The sequence below is a fragment of the Coregonus lavaretus genome (assembly GCF_964263955.1).
Source record: "Coregonus lavaretus genome assembly, chromosome: 27".
Classification (NCBI taxonomy): Eukaryota; Metazoa; Chordata; class Actinopteri; order Salmoniformes; family Salmonidae; genus Coregonus; species Coregonus lavaretus.
The window spans coordinates 7,082,557-7,100,705 of NC_140014.1; the positions used below are offsets into that span (position 1 = coordinate 7,082,557).

At 41.0% G+C, this 18,149-nt stretch overlaps 2 protein-coding genes across 2 annotated transcripts in view; one reads left to right on the forward strand and one right to left on the reverse strand.

Moving 5' to 3' along the window:
• The window catches only part of dync1h1 (dynein, cytoplasmic 1, heavy chain 1), a 52,597-nt gene extending 49,576 nt beyond the window's left edge, over nucleotides 1-3,021 (reverse strand). Inside the window, exon 1 of the mRNA XM_084143949.1 lies at nucleotides 2,695-3,021. Within this exon, the coding sequence (XP_084000075.1) occupies nucleotides 2,695-2,947 (253 nt within the window). The 5' untranslated portion in view covers nucleotides 2,948-3,021. The remainder of the gene's footprint in view (nucleotides 1-2,694) is intronic.
• The window catches only part of LOC311103132 (transcriptional repressor protein YY1-like), a 964,063-nt gene that overhangs the window by 721,201 nt on the left and 224,713 nt on the right, over nucleotides 1-18,149 (forward strand). The gene's annotated exons all lie outside the window — the stretch shown is intronic.

The window sequence follows — 18,149 nt, forward strand, 5'->3', positions numbered from 1 at the left end:
CGAGGCACATATCTGGGCAAGGGTACCAAAAAACGTCTGCAGCATTGAAGGTCCCCAAGAACACAGTGGCCTTCATCACTCTTAAATGGAAGAAGTTTGAAACCACCAAGACTCTTCCTATCGCTGGCCGCCCGGCCAAACTGAGCAATCCGGGGAGAAGGGCCTTGGTCAGGGAGGTGACCAGTTCCTCTGTGAAGATGGGAGAACCTTCCAGAAGGAAAACAATCTCTGCAGCACTCCATCAAATCAGGCCTTTATGGTAGATTGGCCAGATGGAAGCCACTCCTCTGTAAAAGGCACGACAGCCCGCTTGGAGTTTGCCAAAAGACACTTAAAGGACTCTGACCATGAGAAACAAGATTCTATGGTTGGATGAAACCAAGATTGAACTCTTTGGCCTGAATGCCAAGCGTCACATCTGGAGGAAACCTGGCACCATCCCTATGGTGAAGCATGGTGGTGGCAGCATCATGCTGTGGGGATGTTTTTCAGCTGCAGGGAATGGGAGACTAGTCAGGATCAAGGGAAAAATGAACGGAGCTAAGTACAGAGAGATCCTTGATGAAAACCTGCTCCAGAGCGCTCTAGACCTCAGACTGGGGGCAAAGGTTCACCTTCCAACAGGACAACGACCCTAAGCACACAGCCAAAACAACGCAGGAGTGGCTTCGGGAGAAGTCTCTGAATGTCCTTGAGTGGCCCAGCCAGAGCCCGGACTTGAACCCGATCGAACATCTCTGGAGAGACCTGAAAATAGCTGTGCAGCGATGCTCCCCATCCAACCTGACAGAGCTTGAGAGGATCTGCAGAGAAGAAATGGGAGAAACTCCACAAATACAGGTGTGCCAAGCTTGTAGCGTCATACCCAAGAAGACTCCAGGCTGTAATCACTGCCAAATGTGCTTCAACCAAGTACTGAGTAAAGGGTCTGAATACTTATGTAAATGTGATATTTCCATTTGATCTTTCTCATAAATTTGCAAACACTTCTAAAAACCTGTTTTTGCTTTGTTATTATGGGGTAGTGTGTAGATTGAGGGGGAAAAACTATTTAATCCATTTTAGAATAAGGCTGTAACGTAACAAAATGTGGAAAAAGTCAAGGAGTCTGAATACTTTCCGAATGCACTGTACACACACAGACAATAACAAAACAAGTGCCATTTAAGATTAATTTATTGAAACCGTAATATTGAGTGGTTATATTATATCATGGAAGACAATCTTCAAAAAGGTAGTAACCTCAGCAGTGGCGCTTGCTTGTAGAAGCCTATGACTGTGCAATGGAATAGCCTTGTTTTGTTAATTTAGCAGACTAAGACACTCTTATTTCCCGATCCCTTATCACAGTCAAGACATTATTTTATTGTAAAAAAACATGATGTAATATAACAGAATAAAATATAACAGAATAGTGCGAAGTGATGTGCATCTCACGTCTGGGACAGTTATTCTCACAGAGTGATCATTTGAAAATGGGGCTCAATTTGGCAAGTTTACATTTCTCAGGGTTACAAAACTAAATCTGTCTTTTTGAAATGTCAGCTTTAGTATATTCTGCCTGTTCTTTGGAATTGTCTAAATGGATTAACAATTCCACATTGAACACTGCATGAGGATGACGGCCATGATATCCATTTGATGAGTAGGCCTAAGCTTAATTATTCTGATAAATACTCTGTCTTTATCAAACAAATGTTTTTGCATATTTTCAGTGTGGAACCTGTCTATGTTTAGGGGGGTTATAGCCTAGGAAATATATTTTTTTTTTTACTCAGTTGGGGTCTCAATTTACTGTTGCAATTTAGAATAGTAGAATACACAAGGTGCAATTTCGAAATGTGGTTGTGCATCAGCAGTTTCTCTTATGTCAGTCACTGATAGTCACAATTAGCCCATGTCAGAAATTAACTCTAAAACTTTCAATATTTTTACGATATAGCCAATTTTGACTTTGTGTTTGTGCTAACTAGTGACAAACGCAAAGTAGCCTAAACGGAAATTAGACAGGGACTAATAGGGCGGCAGGTAGCTTAGTGGTTAAGAGCGTTGGACCAGTAACCGAAAGGTCGCTGGTTCTAATCCCCAAGCCGACTAGGTGAAAAATCTGTCGATGTGCCCTTGAGCAAGGCACTTAACCCTAATTGCTCCTGTAAGTCGCTCTGGATAAGAGCGTCTACTAAATGACCAATTTTTTTTTATATATTTTTTATTATTCCGAAACTGCAGCTCGTTGTTGGAACACATATTTCCCTACTTCAGTCAACCAGTCTAATTTGAATGTGATAAAACTCATAATTTGGCAAGGAATGTAGCTTGTGTGTCCAAGAACGCTTGCGAAGCAGACCAGGCCGGGGTTTGAGAAGTCAATGAAAGAAGTGAAAAAGTATTCCTTAGTTAATTTTCTCAAGCTCTAAAGGCACAACCTAGATTCGAACCAATGTCTTTAGTAGCTTAACATGTTATTAATTCAAAAAGTAACAAACTGACATTTGTCAAAAACAACTTTATATCAAAGGAACGCTAATAAATAAAACCACCCGCTGGCCAGTTGGGGTACCCTGCTGTTCCGTCTTTGGTAAAACTGTCAGTAAACAGCATTTCATTTGACAGGCACGTTAGCTATTAGCTAGCTAGCCCGCGAAGAAGCTATTTATTGCCAACTAGTTAGCTAGCTACTTGAATCAGACTAACCTTTGAGAGTGCGTCTCTCGACCAAAATGGTGTGAATTTGGGGGTCTGAGAGAAACTTTCTCATCTGCTCTATGGAGCTCTTCTCTTCTAGAGCGGTTTCCAAGGAGGTCGGAGCCTCGCCGCCATCTTCCAGGAGCAGGGGGACAAGTTTACGAATATGCTTCTGCAGCACCGCGGCATCAGCAACCGTTTGGACGGCAGCTGACACCTCAATGGTGCCGGAGGTATCGTCGCCCACGCCGCCGTCGGACATTTTCCGGAACAACGATCGGTCGTGTAGACTCAACAGTGGACAAAATAGATGTCAAAGCACATCCACAGGTGCTGTGTCAGTGGGACTGTAATCGATGGCAGCTACTCCTTCAAAGGTATTAATACAGTGCATGCTGGTACTTGTAGTACCGGAGGACGAATTTTGAAGAGATAAATCGACGGCTATGTCCGATAAGAGTACTTCGCTACCCACAATGCAATTTAGACGGTCAAAGGGGAAATGGGAGTTGGCTGATGGGAAAGGTTAAACCACAGATAGAACAATGAGACAGATATTTCACCGGATGTATAAATGTGAAGCATCCGCTTGGCGTTTCCACTCACTACCAAATATGGTAGTGAGAGGAAGCCCAGTGGCCGGCAGTGGGAGAAGATGGAACGAGATGGATTTTGGCCGACATTCTGCAAATGTAATCATCGACGAAACATTTGATCTCACTACAGTTCTGTTCCCAAAACTAGAATATGTTACGAACAGAGTGGACTAAGTTTAGTAGACTTTACATTTTGCCAAAGTTTCTAAAAATTGCGTTGTTTATAAGGACTGCAACGGCGACTTGAGTTATTGCACATGCGCACTTCAGAGTACGCGTTCCCTAACATAAATATTTGTCATTTACTGTCGTTTTATGACATATTACAACATAGAACAGACTGACTTGATATAGCCTGTCTATCACACAGGGCGCGTTTGAGTGGATCACGTTTGTCAAGTCGGTGACCAACCTTTCAAAGTGTGTTGCATTATGGGGAAAATAATTGTCCGACTTGCGCCTAAATGTCGTCTGCATGAACTTTACAAAAATAATGTGATCAAATGTGATGAAGTTTTGACTGCAGTCAACAGCAAGTTTCTGTAGTTGCTCTTCACCAACTTCATCCTGCAGCCATCACCTGCATTGTGGGAGGCTCTATTGTCAACCAATCATTTATTTAATTTTTGTTTGACTCATGCGAACATGACCAAAGACATTACTGAAACAGGAACCAACTTCGCTGTGATTAATGTATACCGTGGATATCAGAGGAGGCTGGTGGATATCAGAGGAGGCTGGTGGGTATCAGAGGAGGCTGGTGGGAGGCGCAAGTCAAACAATTTTGGAATGGCATAAATGGAATGGAGTCAAACATGTTTGATACCGTTCCATTAATTCCATTACAGCCAATACAATGAACCCGTCCTTCTCTGTTGGAGATATGCAAATTATGGGCTAGTTTGAGTGGTAAGGCTGAAGCAATCAGGGGAGGTGCATCTGCAAAATTAACATGTTTCCAACCCCCATAACGCACACTCACAAACTGTAAATATATTGTTCTATTTTTTAAAATACATTGTACTATCAATTTGTTAGAGAGAGCCTCAAATATTACATTCATTTGTCCATGAATCACGCAGAAGTTGGTTCGTGTTTCTGTCACGTCTTTCGTCACTCGCTTGAGTCAAACAAACACCCTAATGATTGGTTGACATTTCAGCCTCCCACAATGCAGCCGATGGCAGGTGGAAGTTGGTGAAGAGCAAAAACTTGCAGTCGACTGCAGTCAAAACTTCATGACCTTTGATCACATGGTTTTTGTAAAGTTCATGCAGTCGTCATGTAGGCGCAAGTTGGACAATATTTTGGTGCTTTCAAGACAACAGAACTCAGAAGAAAAACGAGGTCAAATCATGACTTCAGTGATCTTCAGGTCGGAAAGTCAGAGCTCTAGAAAGATGCCTGAGTTTCCGACTTGGAATTCCGAGTTGGATGACCGTTCCCAAAAACTTTCCCAGTCAGAATTATTAAAATTTTTTTAGTTTCCAGTTGTCATGAATGCACTGAAGTCGGAAGTCAGAGATTTCTGAGATCCCAGTTGTTTTGAATGCAGCATATGTTCCCATAATGCAACACCCTTTGGAAGGCAGTGACCAACAATGGCCACCGACTTGACAAAAGTGATCTACTCGAACGTGTCCATTGTGATGTTTGAGGCACTCTCACTAATTGATTGTACAATGTACACACATATTATTTCAGTTTGTGAGTGTGTGATATGGGGGTTGGAGACAATACAAACCTTTGTAAATAATGGCAACACTGCCATGTTGATCTGAGCCTTACTATTGGAAAACCACATTAGTTTCCGACTTTCGGCTGTCGCAGATACACCTCCCCTGACTTCACTCCTCAACTTTCGCCTAGAGTCGTTTGCTTTAGCCTTACCACTCAAACGCTCCCATACTCTCTGTCTGTCTGACACCCCTATTGAGCTGACAAGGTGAGGATTATGACAGTGCAGTAACTGTCAATGAGGTGGAGACTGTGGAGGGACTTAAAAGTCACATGACCGATGTCAATGAATCAAACCTCTATGGACCAAAAACAGTCCACAGAGATGTGTACAGTGCACAAGACAATACCACTGTATGGGCTGCTTTTGTCACAGGGTGAGCAAAGAGGCATTGAGGGAATGAGCGAACAAAGTATTCAGGAGGATGTGGGGGTTCCGACTCCTCGCCGAAAAATGCCCAATAAAGGGAAAAAAGATAAGGTGAGTAGGCTATACAAATACTATTGAATAACAAAACTCTTAGGATTCATAGCTGAAATAGCCTAATGAGTTTGAAAGTATCTCTCTCTATACAGTCCCCTCTGTATTTATTTGGACAGTGAAGCTAAAATGTTTAATTTGGCTCTATACTCCAGCATTTTTGGATTTGAGATCAAATCTTTCATATAAGGACAGAATGTCACCTTTTATTTGAGGGTATTTTCATACACATCTGTTTTACCGTTTAGAAATCAAAGCACTTTATGGATCTAGTCCCCTGAATTTGAAGGTGTATTTAGGTGCAGGACCTCCACAATACTTTTGAGCTAATATTCTATAAGAGGAACAGGAGCTCAAGCAGTAGAACATTTGAGGTGCCGGTACTTCCTGCCCAAATCAAGCACTGATTTGAATGAATTGTGAATAATGATGAGTGAGAAAGTTATAGACACAAATAACATACCCCCAAAACATGCTAACCTCTCACCGTTACCAATAACAGGGGAGGTTAGGGGGTATGGTATGCTCTTTATGCCTCTAACTTTCTCACTCATCATAATTCACGATCATTCATGATTATCCGTAATCATGGTAGCATCCACACTAATGTAGAAGTGTTCAGAAACATATTCTATTCTTATTTACAATAGAAGTGACTCCAAAATACATTATTTACCATTCATTTCTATTAGGCACAACATAATCCGAAACACAACCAAAACAAACTGCAAATGCATCCAACAAGTTTGAAAAGTCACAAGCTTAAAAGTTAAAAAAATAAGTTAAAATAAAACAAAACAAAAAGTATGTTTGAATGACCCTGAGGGGCAGTATTGTTACAGCGAATGCCTGTTTGCCTGAGGCTGATGCAGTGCAGGTGTTTGTACACATTCATATACACACACTCTCATTCAAATGCACATACATGGACACACACACATACAGTTGAAGTCGGAAGTTTACATACACCTTAGCCAAATACATTCAAACTCAGTTTTTCACAATTCCTGACATTTAATCCTAGTAACAATTCCCTGTCTTAGGTCAGTTAGGATCACCACTTTATTTTAAGAATGTGAAATGTCAGAATAATAGTAGAGAGAATGATTTCTTTCAGCTTTTGTTTATTTCATCATATTCCCAGTGGGTCAGAAATTGACATATACTCAATTAGTATTTGGTAGCATTGCCTTTAAATTGTTTAACTTGGGTCAAACATTTCGGGTAGCCTTCCACCACCTTCCCACAATAAGTTGGGTGAATTTTGGCCCATTCCTCCTGACAGAGCTGGTGTAACTGAGTCAGGTTTGTAGGCCTCCTTGCTCGCACACGCTTTTTCAGTTCTGCCCACACATTTTCTATAGGATTGAGGTCAGGGCTTTATGATGGCCACTCCAATACCTTGACTTTGTTGTCCTTAAGCCATTTTGCCACAACTTTGGAAGTATGCTTGGGGTCATTGTCCATTTGGAAGACCCATTTGCGACCAAGCTTTAATTTCCTGACTGATGTCTTGAGATGTTGCTTCAATATATCCACATAATTTTCCTTCCTCATGATGCCATCTATTTTGTGAAGTGCACCAGTCCCTCCTGCAGTAAAGCATCCCCACAGCATGATGCTGCCACCCCCGTGCTTCACGGTTGGGATGGTGTTCTTCGGCTTGCAAGCTCCCCCTTTTTCCTCCAAACATAACGATGGTCATTATGGCCAAACAGTTCTATTTTTGTGTCATCAGACCAGAGGACATTTCCCCATGTGCAGTTGCAAACCGTAGTCTGGCTTTTTTATGGCGTTTTTGGAGCAGTGGCTTCTTCCTTGCTGAGCGGCCTTTCAGGTTATGTCGATATAGGACTCGTTTTACTGTGGATATAGATACTTTTGTTCCTGTTTCCTCCAGCATCTTCACAAGGTCCTTTGCTGTTGTTCTGGGATTGATTTGCACTTTTCGCACCAAAGTATGTTCATCTCTAGGAGACAGAACGCGTCTCCTTCCTGAGCGGTATGACGGCTGCGTGGTCCCATGGTGTTTATACTTGCGTACTATTGTTTGTAGAGATGAACGTGGTACCTTCAGGCATTTGGAAATTGCTCCCAAGGATGAACCAGACTTGTGGAGGTCTACAATTTCTTTCTGAGGTCTTGGCTGATTTCTTTTGATTTTCCCATGATGTCAAACAAAGAGGCACTGTTTGAATGTAGGCCTTGAAATACATCCACAGGTACACCTCCAATTGACTCAAATGATGTCAATTAGCCTATCAGAAGCTTCTAAAGCCATGACATCATTTTCTGGAATTTTCCAAGCTGTTTAAAGGCACAGTCAACTTAGTGTATTTAAACATCTGACCAACTGGAATTGTGATACAGTGAATTATAAGTGAAATAATCTGTCTGTAAACAATTGTTGGAAAAATGACTTATGTCATGCACAAAGTAGATGTCCTAACCGACTTGCCAAAACTATAGTTTGTTAACAAGAAATGTGTGGAGTGGTTGAAAAACGAGTTTCAATGAAGCCAACCTAAGTGTATGTAAACTTCCGACTTCAACTGTACACACGCAGTGGTATAAAGTACTTAAGTAAAAATACTGTAAAGTACTACTTAAGCAGTTTTTTTGGGTATCTGTACTTTACTATTGATATATTTGACTATCTTTACTTCACTACATTCCTAAAGAAAATTATGTACTTTTTACTCCATACATTTTCCCTGACACCCAAAAGTAAAATGCATAGCAGGACAAAAAATTGTTAAATTCACACACTTATCAAGAGAACATCCCTGGTTATCCCTACTGCCTCTGATCTGGCGGACTCACTAAACACAAATGCTTCATTTATAAATTATGCCTGAGTGTTGGAGTGTGCCCCTGGGTATCTGTCAATAAAAAAAGACAAGACAATTGTGCCGTCTGGTTTGCTTAAAATAAGGAATTTGAAATGGTTTATACTTTTACTTTTAGCAATTGCTGAAGTATATTTAAAACCAAATACTTTTAGACTTTTACTCAAGTAGTAATTTACTGGCTGACTTTCACTTTTACTTGAGTAATTTTCTATTAAGGTATCTTTACTTTTACTCAAGAATGACAATTTAGTACTTTTTCTACCACTGCACATATGTAAATACTGCTATACATGCACTCAAACATATTCAGTTGGCCTTGCTGTTATTATTTGTGTGGACCTTGATGTCTTGTTGTCCATGATATAATGGCAACGGAGGGGATGGCTGCCATTTTATGGGCAGCCATCCGTTTTATGGGCTCCTAACCAACTGTGCCATTTTGTGTGTTTTTTAGCATTGTTTGTAACTTATTTTGTACATAATGTTGCTGCTACCGTCTCTTATGACCGAAAAGAGCTTCTGGATATCAGAACAGCAATTACTCACCTCAAACTGGACAAAGATTTTTTCTTTAATGAGTCCGACGCGAATGATATACTGCTTCTCCGAGACCAGGCCCAAATCCCCGTCATTCGCATGAAGAAAATACATAAATACAGGGGGCGGAGATTGGGATGCCTTGTGAGAATTAGTCATTGAGTGGGTAACCCGCCCCTACCATCCGTTCTATTGGCCAATGTGCAATCACTGGAAAATAAACTAGATGATCTCCACTCGAGACTATCCTACCAACGGGACATTAAAAACTGTAATATCTTGTGTTTCACTGAGTCGTGGCTGAACGACGACACGGATAATTTGCAATTGGCTGGGTTTTCTGTGCATCGGCAGGATAGAACAGCTACGTCTGGTAAGACGAGGAGTGGTGGTATGTGTCTATTTGTCAATAACAGCTGGTTATTGCTGGTGTGCAATGTCTAATATTAAGGAGGTCTCAAGGTATTGCTCGCCTGAGGTAGAGTACCTCATGATAAACTGTAGACCACACTATCTACCAAGAGAGTTTTCATCTATATTTTTCGTAGCTGTCTATTTACCACCAAAAACTGATGCTGGCACTAAGACCGCACTCAACGAGCTGTATAGGGCTATAAGCAAACAAGAAAATGCTCATCCAGAAGCGGTGCTCCTATTGGCCAGGGACTTTAATGCAGGCAAACTTAAATCAGTTTTTACCTAATTTCTACCAGCATGTCACCAGAGGAAAAAAAAACTCTAGACCACCTTTACTCCACACACAGAGACGCATGCAAAGCTCTCCCTCACCCTCCATTTGGAAAATCTGACTATAATTCTATCCTCCTGATTCTTGCTTACAAGCAAAAACTAAACCAGGATGTTTTGCTAGCACAGACTGGAATATGTTCCAGGATTCATCCAATGGCATTGAGGAGTATACCACCTCAGTCACCGGCTTCATCAATAAGTGTATCGACGACGGAGTCCCCACAGTGACCGTACTTACATATCCCAACCAGAAGCCATGGATTACAGGCAACATCCGCACCGAGCTAAAGGTTAGAGCTGCCGCTTTCAAGGAGCGGGACACTAATCCAGACGCTTATAATAAATCCTGCTATGCCCTCAGACGAACCATCAAACAGGCAAAGCGTCAAAACAGCACTAAGATTGAATCCTACTTCACCGGCTGTGATGCTCGTCGGATGTGGCAGGGCTTGCAAACTATTACGGACTACAAAGGGAAACCCAGCCGCGAGCTGCCCAGTGATGCGAGCTAAATTACTTTTATGTTCGCTTTGAGGCAAGCAACACTGAAGCATGCGTGAGAGCACCAGCTGTTCCGAACGACTGTGTGATCACGCTCTCCGTAGCCGATGTGAGGAAGTCCTTTAAACAGGTCAACATTCACAAGGCTGCGGGGCCAGACGGATTACCTGGATGTGTATTCAGAGCATGCGCGGACCAACTGGCAAGTGTCTTCACTGACATTTTCAACTTCTCCCTGACCAAGTCTAGAATACCTACATGTTTTAAGCAGACCACCATAGTCCCTGTGCCCAAGAAAGCGAAGGTAACCTGCCTAAATGACCACCGCCCGTAGCACTCACGTCGGTAGCCATGAAGTGCTTTGAAAGGCTGGTCATGGCTCACATCAACACCATAATCGCGGAAACCCTAGACCCACTCCAATTCGCATACCACCCATGTCTGTTGCCTACACCTAATAGTCCCACTCATCATTATTAGTACAAATAGAAGATTATCACTTCTCACAATGGTGCTCGTTTAGTAAAGTTAGATCAAAGCTGAATCAATGTCTCGCAAGATCACATAATGACTCATTAGCATTTTACATAACAGAACCGAATGTAATAGCATATAGGGCCTACTGTAGCATAGTAGGCCTATACAATGTTGCACCAAAAACACCTCCTCTGTCAATTCTTATCTGAAGCTGAAAAGTCAAAAAAATAAATCCTCATGTGGCCAAAACTCAACAGCGCCCACCAGTGGGCTGGATGCAGTTTATGCAAAATAGGCCTACAAGAAAGGCTAATAGATGGGTAGATACATAGATACATAGATAGATACATACATTTTGGCACCATACTTCACAGCAATAAAACTTTTTTTGTTGAAAAGTTATCTAGAGGGGATACAGACTAACCTTTTGATTTGAAAACAGATTTGGTACCATGTACTGTATGTTCTATTCTATTCTGTTCTATTCTATTTTATTCCATTTCAATGTATTCTATTCTGTTTTGTTCTGTTCTGTTATTACCCCTTAAGTACTTACATATCAAGCAAGGTGAAATTAAATTGACTTTTTCACTCATGTGTGAAACAAACTGCATGGATTCTTCTAGAAGAGGCAGAGGAAGGTCCCACTGGGAACACACTGGTTATAGTGCCTGAAGTGTCACGCTAGAGAGGATCTAAAGTGCAAGTACTCAATAGGCCTGTCTGTTCTTTCCACTCACTCCAATTAACCCCAGATAAAGCCATCTATTCCTTGACTCATTGAGTACTTATACAGCTTTCAAGAAACTGCTTACTTAAAAAGAAGACACTCCACTGGGCACAGACGTCAATTCAACGTCTATTCAACGTTGGTTAAACATAATTTGATTCAACCAGTAGGACGTTGTTTCCACGCCATTTCAATGAAATGACGTTGAACCAACGTGGAATAGATGTTGAATTGACATTTGTGCCCAGTGGAGTGTCTTCTTTTTAAGTAAGCAGTTTCTTGGAAGCTGTACAAATACTCAATGAGTCAAGGAATAGATGGCTTTATCTGGGGTTAATTGGGGTGAGTGGAAAGAACAAACAGGCCTAACGAGAGATATCAGGAATCCTCTTTAGCCTTTTAGATCCTGTCAAGTGTTTCCCAAATGGCACCCTATTCCCTGTTTAGTGCACAAGGGCCATAGGGCTCTGGTTAAAAGTAGTGCACTAAATAGGCAATAGGGTACCATTTGGGACGAACCTTCAGTGTTCCTCTGTCTGACCCATGCATGGAGAGTTCCTAGAAAACCTACTAATCAATATTAAGCTTATGCATTGTAAGTGTGTTTGAATAAATACATTGTCAGTGTGCATTGATTGACTGTCAGATATTGACTAGAACTAGACAGTCTACAGTCTTTCCCTTTGGTCCTACGGCATTTATTTAGACTTAAAAATATATATATCTACTGAAACAGCATATTATTAGGGAGCAGTAGACAGTCCCTTTATCCACAGGAAATTGGGCTGTGGAATTAACACACCAGTTTGATCATGAATACTGATTAAAAGATAATCATAGCAGCAAGCCTATTGACCGTTATGACTTTTTATCTGTAATCACAATGAAGTGATAAGATATGATAACTCACTGTTACACAAATATTATTGTGCATCATAGTAATATGGATTTATATCTGGGGTGTGTTTGGTGGTTATCACTACCTTCAAATATTAGAATATTACAGAGGGTGAGATGAGAACATCTCTGGCTACATTACAATCTACACTTCCAGACTTGTTGATTCTTGATGTAATCAACCAACTTCAAGTTATATTTATAAAAAATGAAAGAGGTAAAAAATCTCTTTAGTCACGATTGTTGATGTGTTATACTTCAGGGGTAAGTCAATCTCCACCGCTTAGCTTTGAAGATGCATTCATTCACATTTCTAGATTTTCAATGGAGATGGTTTAGAAACAGATGCTCTCATATACCAGAGGGAAGACAGACAGTGAGACAGCACGAGGCCACTATCACTGCCTGTTTCCCAGTGGATAGACAGCTCTATCAATAATCTATCTCTGTGGGACTCCATCACACACATTCTGTCAACAGATACAGTACACACACACACACACTGCCTCTGATCAGGTTCCCTCCCAGGGAAACACCTGATCTGTTTAGGAAGAGGAACACGACCCTTAACCACTTCTCCACATCATCCCTGACCCACTGTAAATGCGTAATTTGGGTAATTGTGATCCCCGGCTTCCTTGGGCAGGAACTGCTGGCCAGTAATAGGAACCCTTGCTTTGCGACTCTTGTTTCCACAGGGTTCCAATAAGAAAGGTGCGCAGCCACCCACCACCCAGCTGCTGAGGGTGAAACCTGGCTCAAACTCAGCAGTCAAGACGGAGAGGAGGCTGAGTGCTTCGGTTTTCCCCATCAGCATCAATAGGGAGCTGCAGACGCTGCCTGCTATTAAAGGTACACTTGAGATGTACCATATACACACAACATATACGTGTGACAGACTGGGATGGTTCAAACTCGGGTCTCTGAGTTAGCAAGACTGTGTTAGCTCACTGAGCTAAAGCCTATGTATTAGTTTAGGGAGCCAATGCAAGTCTTCAGGTCAAAGGTGAGGTTACTTATCACAAGAGTGTGGTTCCACACATTCACTCACACTTCCAGTATGTCCCAAAGATGAAGTCAGAGTAGGACGAGAAGTTAAAGTGACTCCTCTTAAATATTCACTGTTCTCAGTTTATCATTGCACAGTTCAGTTCAACATGTCTCAAGGATACCGGTAATCATATGCATAACATTAGCATAACACTGTTAGTTCTGACCTATTGGCCTATTAGGATCAGGGGAGGTCATATTAACAATTCATAGGCTCCTATGATTCTCATAATTGGCTTTTTAACCTTCAGGACTTATAATAATTTAGACCATAGCGGATGGCAGTTCATGTTTATCTCCAATGCTAATCATGTGCACTCAACTGTATCTCGAGTCTTATCTTGAAGAAAGCGATATTATCTAGAGAGGAATTATACATGTCTTGGGTAACAATGATTCAGATGGACTCCTGAGACAGAGATAGGTCATTGGTGGGATTGGTGCCATTATGGAATCTGCACGGTTAAAGTAGGAGTGCTGATCTAGGATCAGGTGCCCTACTGTCTATATAATGTTATTCATTATGATCTAAAAGGCTAAACTGATCTCATCTCAGCACTCCTTCTCTGAGAGTCTTTCTAAATATGGCTCTGTACTGCTTCTTGAAAATAATTAGCATGAAGACTCTTTGTAAACCTAGCTAATATCCTTTGTTTCCACTGTTTTGTTTCAATTTATTGGTGTAAAATTTTAAATAATGAATGTATAGATTTCTATGAGGGAATGTGTAATTTTCACGCCATAGTAATATTAGAGGAAGCAGAGTGACATGATACACCATTCAAGTTTGCAGCAGTATCCTGCCCACCAACATTGATTGATAGCACTGAGTGATTGCATTTTATACAGATACTTGGCAGTTATTGTTCTGTTTTACCTGCGTGATGCTCCTGATGAGACATAGGGGGTTGAGGTTTACATGTTTACATCAATCATTCATGCTTCTTTGTTTACATGCAGCATTACAGACAAGATCTGGGCTAAGTGGCTTCCAGAAAACAATCATATAACACGCCCTCTTCTTCTTACCTGCAAAACAAAGAAATTGATCGATTAGTTGAATGATTGATTGATAACAAAGACAGAGGTATTGCTTTTCTATAGAGGAATTATGTTGATCATATACAGTACCAGTCAGAAGTTTGGACACACCCACTCATTCAAGGGTTTTTCTTTATTTTTGCTATTTTCTACATTGTAGAATAATAGTGAAGACATCAAAACTATGAAATAACACATATGGATCATGTAGTAATGTGTTAAACAAATCAAAATATATTTTATATTTGAGATTCTTCAAAGTAGCCACCCTTTGCGTTGATGATAGCTTTACACAAGCTTGTCATTCTCTCAACCAGCTTCATGAGGTAGTCACCAGGAATGCATTTCAATTAACAGGTGTGCATTCTTAAAAGTTCATTTGTGGAATTTCTTTCCTTCTTAATGTGTTTGAGCCAATCAGTTGTGTTGTGACAAGGTATACAGAAGATAGCCCTATTTGGTAAAAGACCAAGTCCATATTATGGCAAGAACAGCTCAAATAAGCAAAGAGAAACGACAGTCCATCATTACTTTAAGACATAAAGGTCAGTCAATCCGGAAAATTTCAAGAACTTTGAAAGTTCTACTACTTAGAGAGAAGCAGTGTACTGGCATTGCATTCTACACTTACTGTAGATGCAAGTATGGATATTGTTTTTCTCCCAGACCGCAAAGACGTGTTGTTTCTTGATTTGTTTTACAGTAACCCTTAAGTGGAGTTAAAAGCAACCCGAGCATGTCGGGGCAAGCCAACCCTTTAATGTCATCACACAAATCACACCAGTGCAGTCAAAAAATGCTCCTGTGTTTTATATATATCCACACTATGAGGTTGGAAAAATACTGAAATTGTGTAAGAGCTTTTAGTGTAAGAGCTGTTTGAAAAGACCGCCTGAAATTTCAACCTGTTTTTGTAGGTTGGAGTTTTAGCCTGCCTGGTGACATCACCAGGCTGTAAATGTGTTAATAGGCCAATAAGAAAGAGTTCCAAATCTCTATGCCAATAACAGCTAGTTTTCAGTTTTCCCCTCCCCACTCAGACCACTTCCAAACAGTCCTAGCAAAATTTTTGCTTGAGAAATTGCTTTTTGCTAAGAAGCTATTTTTGAGTATTTTTTTTGTCCATTTTTATTGAAAACAATCACAGTAAGGTACTTAATTGTTACCCAGAAATGATTTGATATTGAGATAAAAATGGCTGCATTGGACCTTTAAGGACTGCACTGTGGCTGCAAGGTCCTATACACTGTACAGAGGTCAGGTGTAGTAAACTACTAAACTACCCCCGCATGACTGTGTATTGCAGATAGAAGAGTCTATAGGCCTGGGCTAATCAAACATTACATACCTGCAAATGTGAAGATATAGTATGTCCGAGTCAGACTACAATGCTTTATGTGATCTGACTTGTTATATTCACCCACTTGGCAGGCACCAATAACCCCACTAAATGGATAGGCTGGATATGCGTCATAAATCTCTAAATGTTATTTACCTGTGTCGGGCGACTTAGGAGTTATATAAACAATTGGAAGCAGCAATTGGGACACTTGGATGAATGTTAAATGGATTTGGGCATTAAATACTTCAGGCCTTTGACTCAGATCGGAATGTACATACGCATTAGGAAAGATCGTAATCTTCAGTTTCCCTTCTGTTCTCTTGTGGTGTTAGAACAATAGCTACTGTTTTTCAATCAGTGCTGGGGTCAATTCCATTTTAATTCAACTTAGTTTACTTCCTGACTTGAAATGTTTGTTTTCTTCCTGAATTGACTTAATAGCAATGGAATTGACCTCAACCCAGCTTCCAATAGAGCTCACACCCTGTCCTGTGTTTCCCCTACTGTGCCAGGTAGGCTGCACTCCTTAAATCACCTTAAGCCTGGCTCGTAGATTATAATTAGAAAGAGGTACAGACCTTTAAATTATCTGTCTTCAGAGCTTGATGTGATCCGCTATATGGATGGTATTATTGGTGTTATATTCGATTGTAAACTGTCATGGTCAAAGCATATTGATTATATTGTTGTAAAGATGGGGAGAGGTCTGTCTGTGATAAAGAGATGCTCTGCTTTTTTAACATCACATGCAACCAACAAATCCTGTAAGCTCTGGTTTTGTTGCATCTTGACTATTTCCCAGTTGTATGGTCAGGTGCGGCAAAAAATGACCTAGAAAGAACTGCAGCTATCCCAGAATAGAGCAGCACGTCTGGCCCTCAAATGTACATGGAGGGCTAATGTCAATAACATGCATTTCATTCTCTCCTGGCTCAGAGTGGAGGAGAGATGGACTGCATCACTGCTGGTCTTTGTAAGAAGTATCAACGTGCTGAAAGTACCAAATAGTCTGTTCAGCCAGTTAACACACAGCTAACAAAATCCATACATACCTCACAAGACACACAATCAGGGGTCTCTTCACTGTCCCCAAGTCCAGAATAGAGGCTGGGAGATGCACAGTACTGTATAGTGCAGGGGTATTCAACTCTTACCCTACCAGGTCCGGAGCCTGCTGGTTTTCTGTTCTTCTACCTGATACTTAATTGCACCCACCTGGTGTCCCAGATCTAAATCAGTTAATGATTAGATGGGAACAATTAAAAAAAGCAGTGGAACTGGCTTCGAGGTCCAGAGTTGAGTTTGAGGGGTCTAGAGCAATGAGTCCATGGAATTCTCTTCCACCTCAGGTAACTCAGGCAAGCAATAAAATCACTGTTGTTTTAAACAGATAAAACAACACAGCAAGGAACAACGTGGACTTTGAAGAGACACAAACACACCCACACATTATTTTTTTGCTGTATTCTTTAGCTGCAACAACCTAAAAGTGTCTTCATGACAATACATTTGAATGTTTGAGATTAGTATTATTCATTTCTTTATTTTCTCTTTCTTCTTCTGTTTAAAAAATTGTTGTATTGTTCGTTAGTCGTAGTGTTCTTATTTACATTTGTATTGCTGTTCTTGTCAATTAGTGTTCTCTATTTTGTCATGTTCTATGTTTTCTGTGGACCCCAGGAAGAATAGCTGCTGCTTCTTCAACAGATAATTGGGATCTGTAGTTACTCAGTCCTATTCTTGCCATGTCAGCGCTGGAGTCTGTGCGTTTTGATTGACAGGTGACAGATGAATTGTTGCTTGGCCGCTCATGAAATCAGCATCGCAGTGCTAGCTGTGCCACTAGAGATCCTGGTTCGAATCCAGGCTCTGTCGTAGCCGGCCGCGACCGGGAGACCTATGGGGCGGCGCACAATTGGCCCAGTGTTGTCCAGGGTAGGGGAGGGAATGGCCGGCAGGGATGTAGCTCAGTTGGTAGAGCATGGCGTTTGCAACGGCAGGGTTGTGGGTTCGATTCCCACGGGGGGCCAGTATGAAAAAAAAAAAAATAATGTATGCACTAAACTGTAAGTCGCTCTGGATAAGAGTGTCTGCTAAATGACAAAAAAAAAAAATATGAAAGGTCAGCACTTTAACGTTTTTGGCAAGATAAAACACAGCCCATAAAAATACATTGGACTGTCTTTTTCAGATCACACTGAAAGTGTTATAGGCAGGTTTAGGAAGTTGTATTTTTTCAGAGGCAACGTGCTGCCATAGATGATTGAGACTAAAACAAAGACCTGAATCATGCCTCTAGCCTAAACAGTGGTAGCAGTTACCCTTTCCATGTCAATGGTCAGTTTGTGTATAATGCCCTCCGTGTGAGGTGTCTGCTGCCATCTGTTGGATAAAAACTGAACTTTAGCCATTACTCTTGTCACTTATGTTCAGAGAACAATACACAGAGTTTACCAATCATTAAGAACACCTT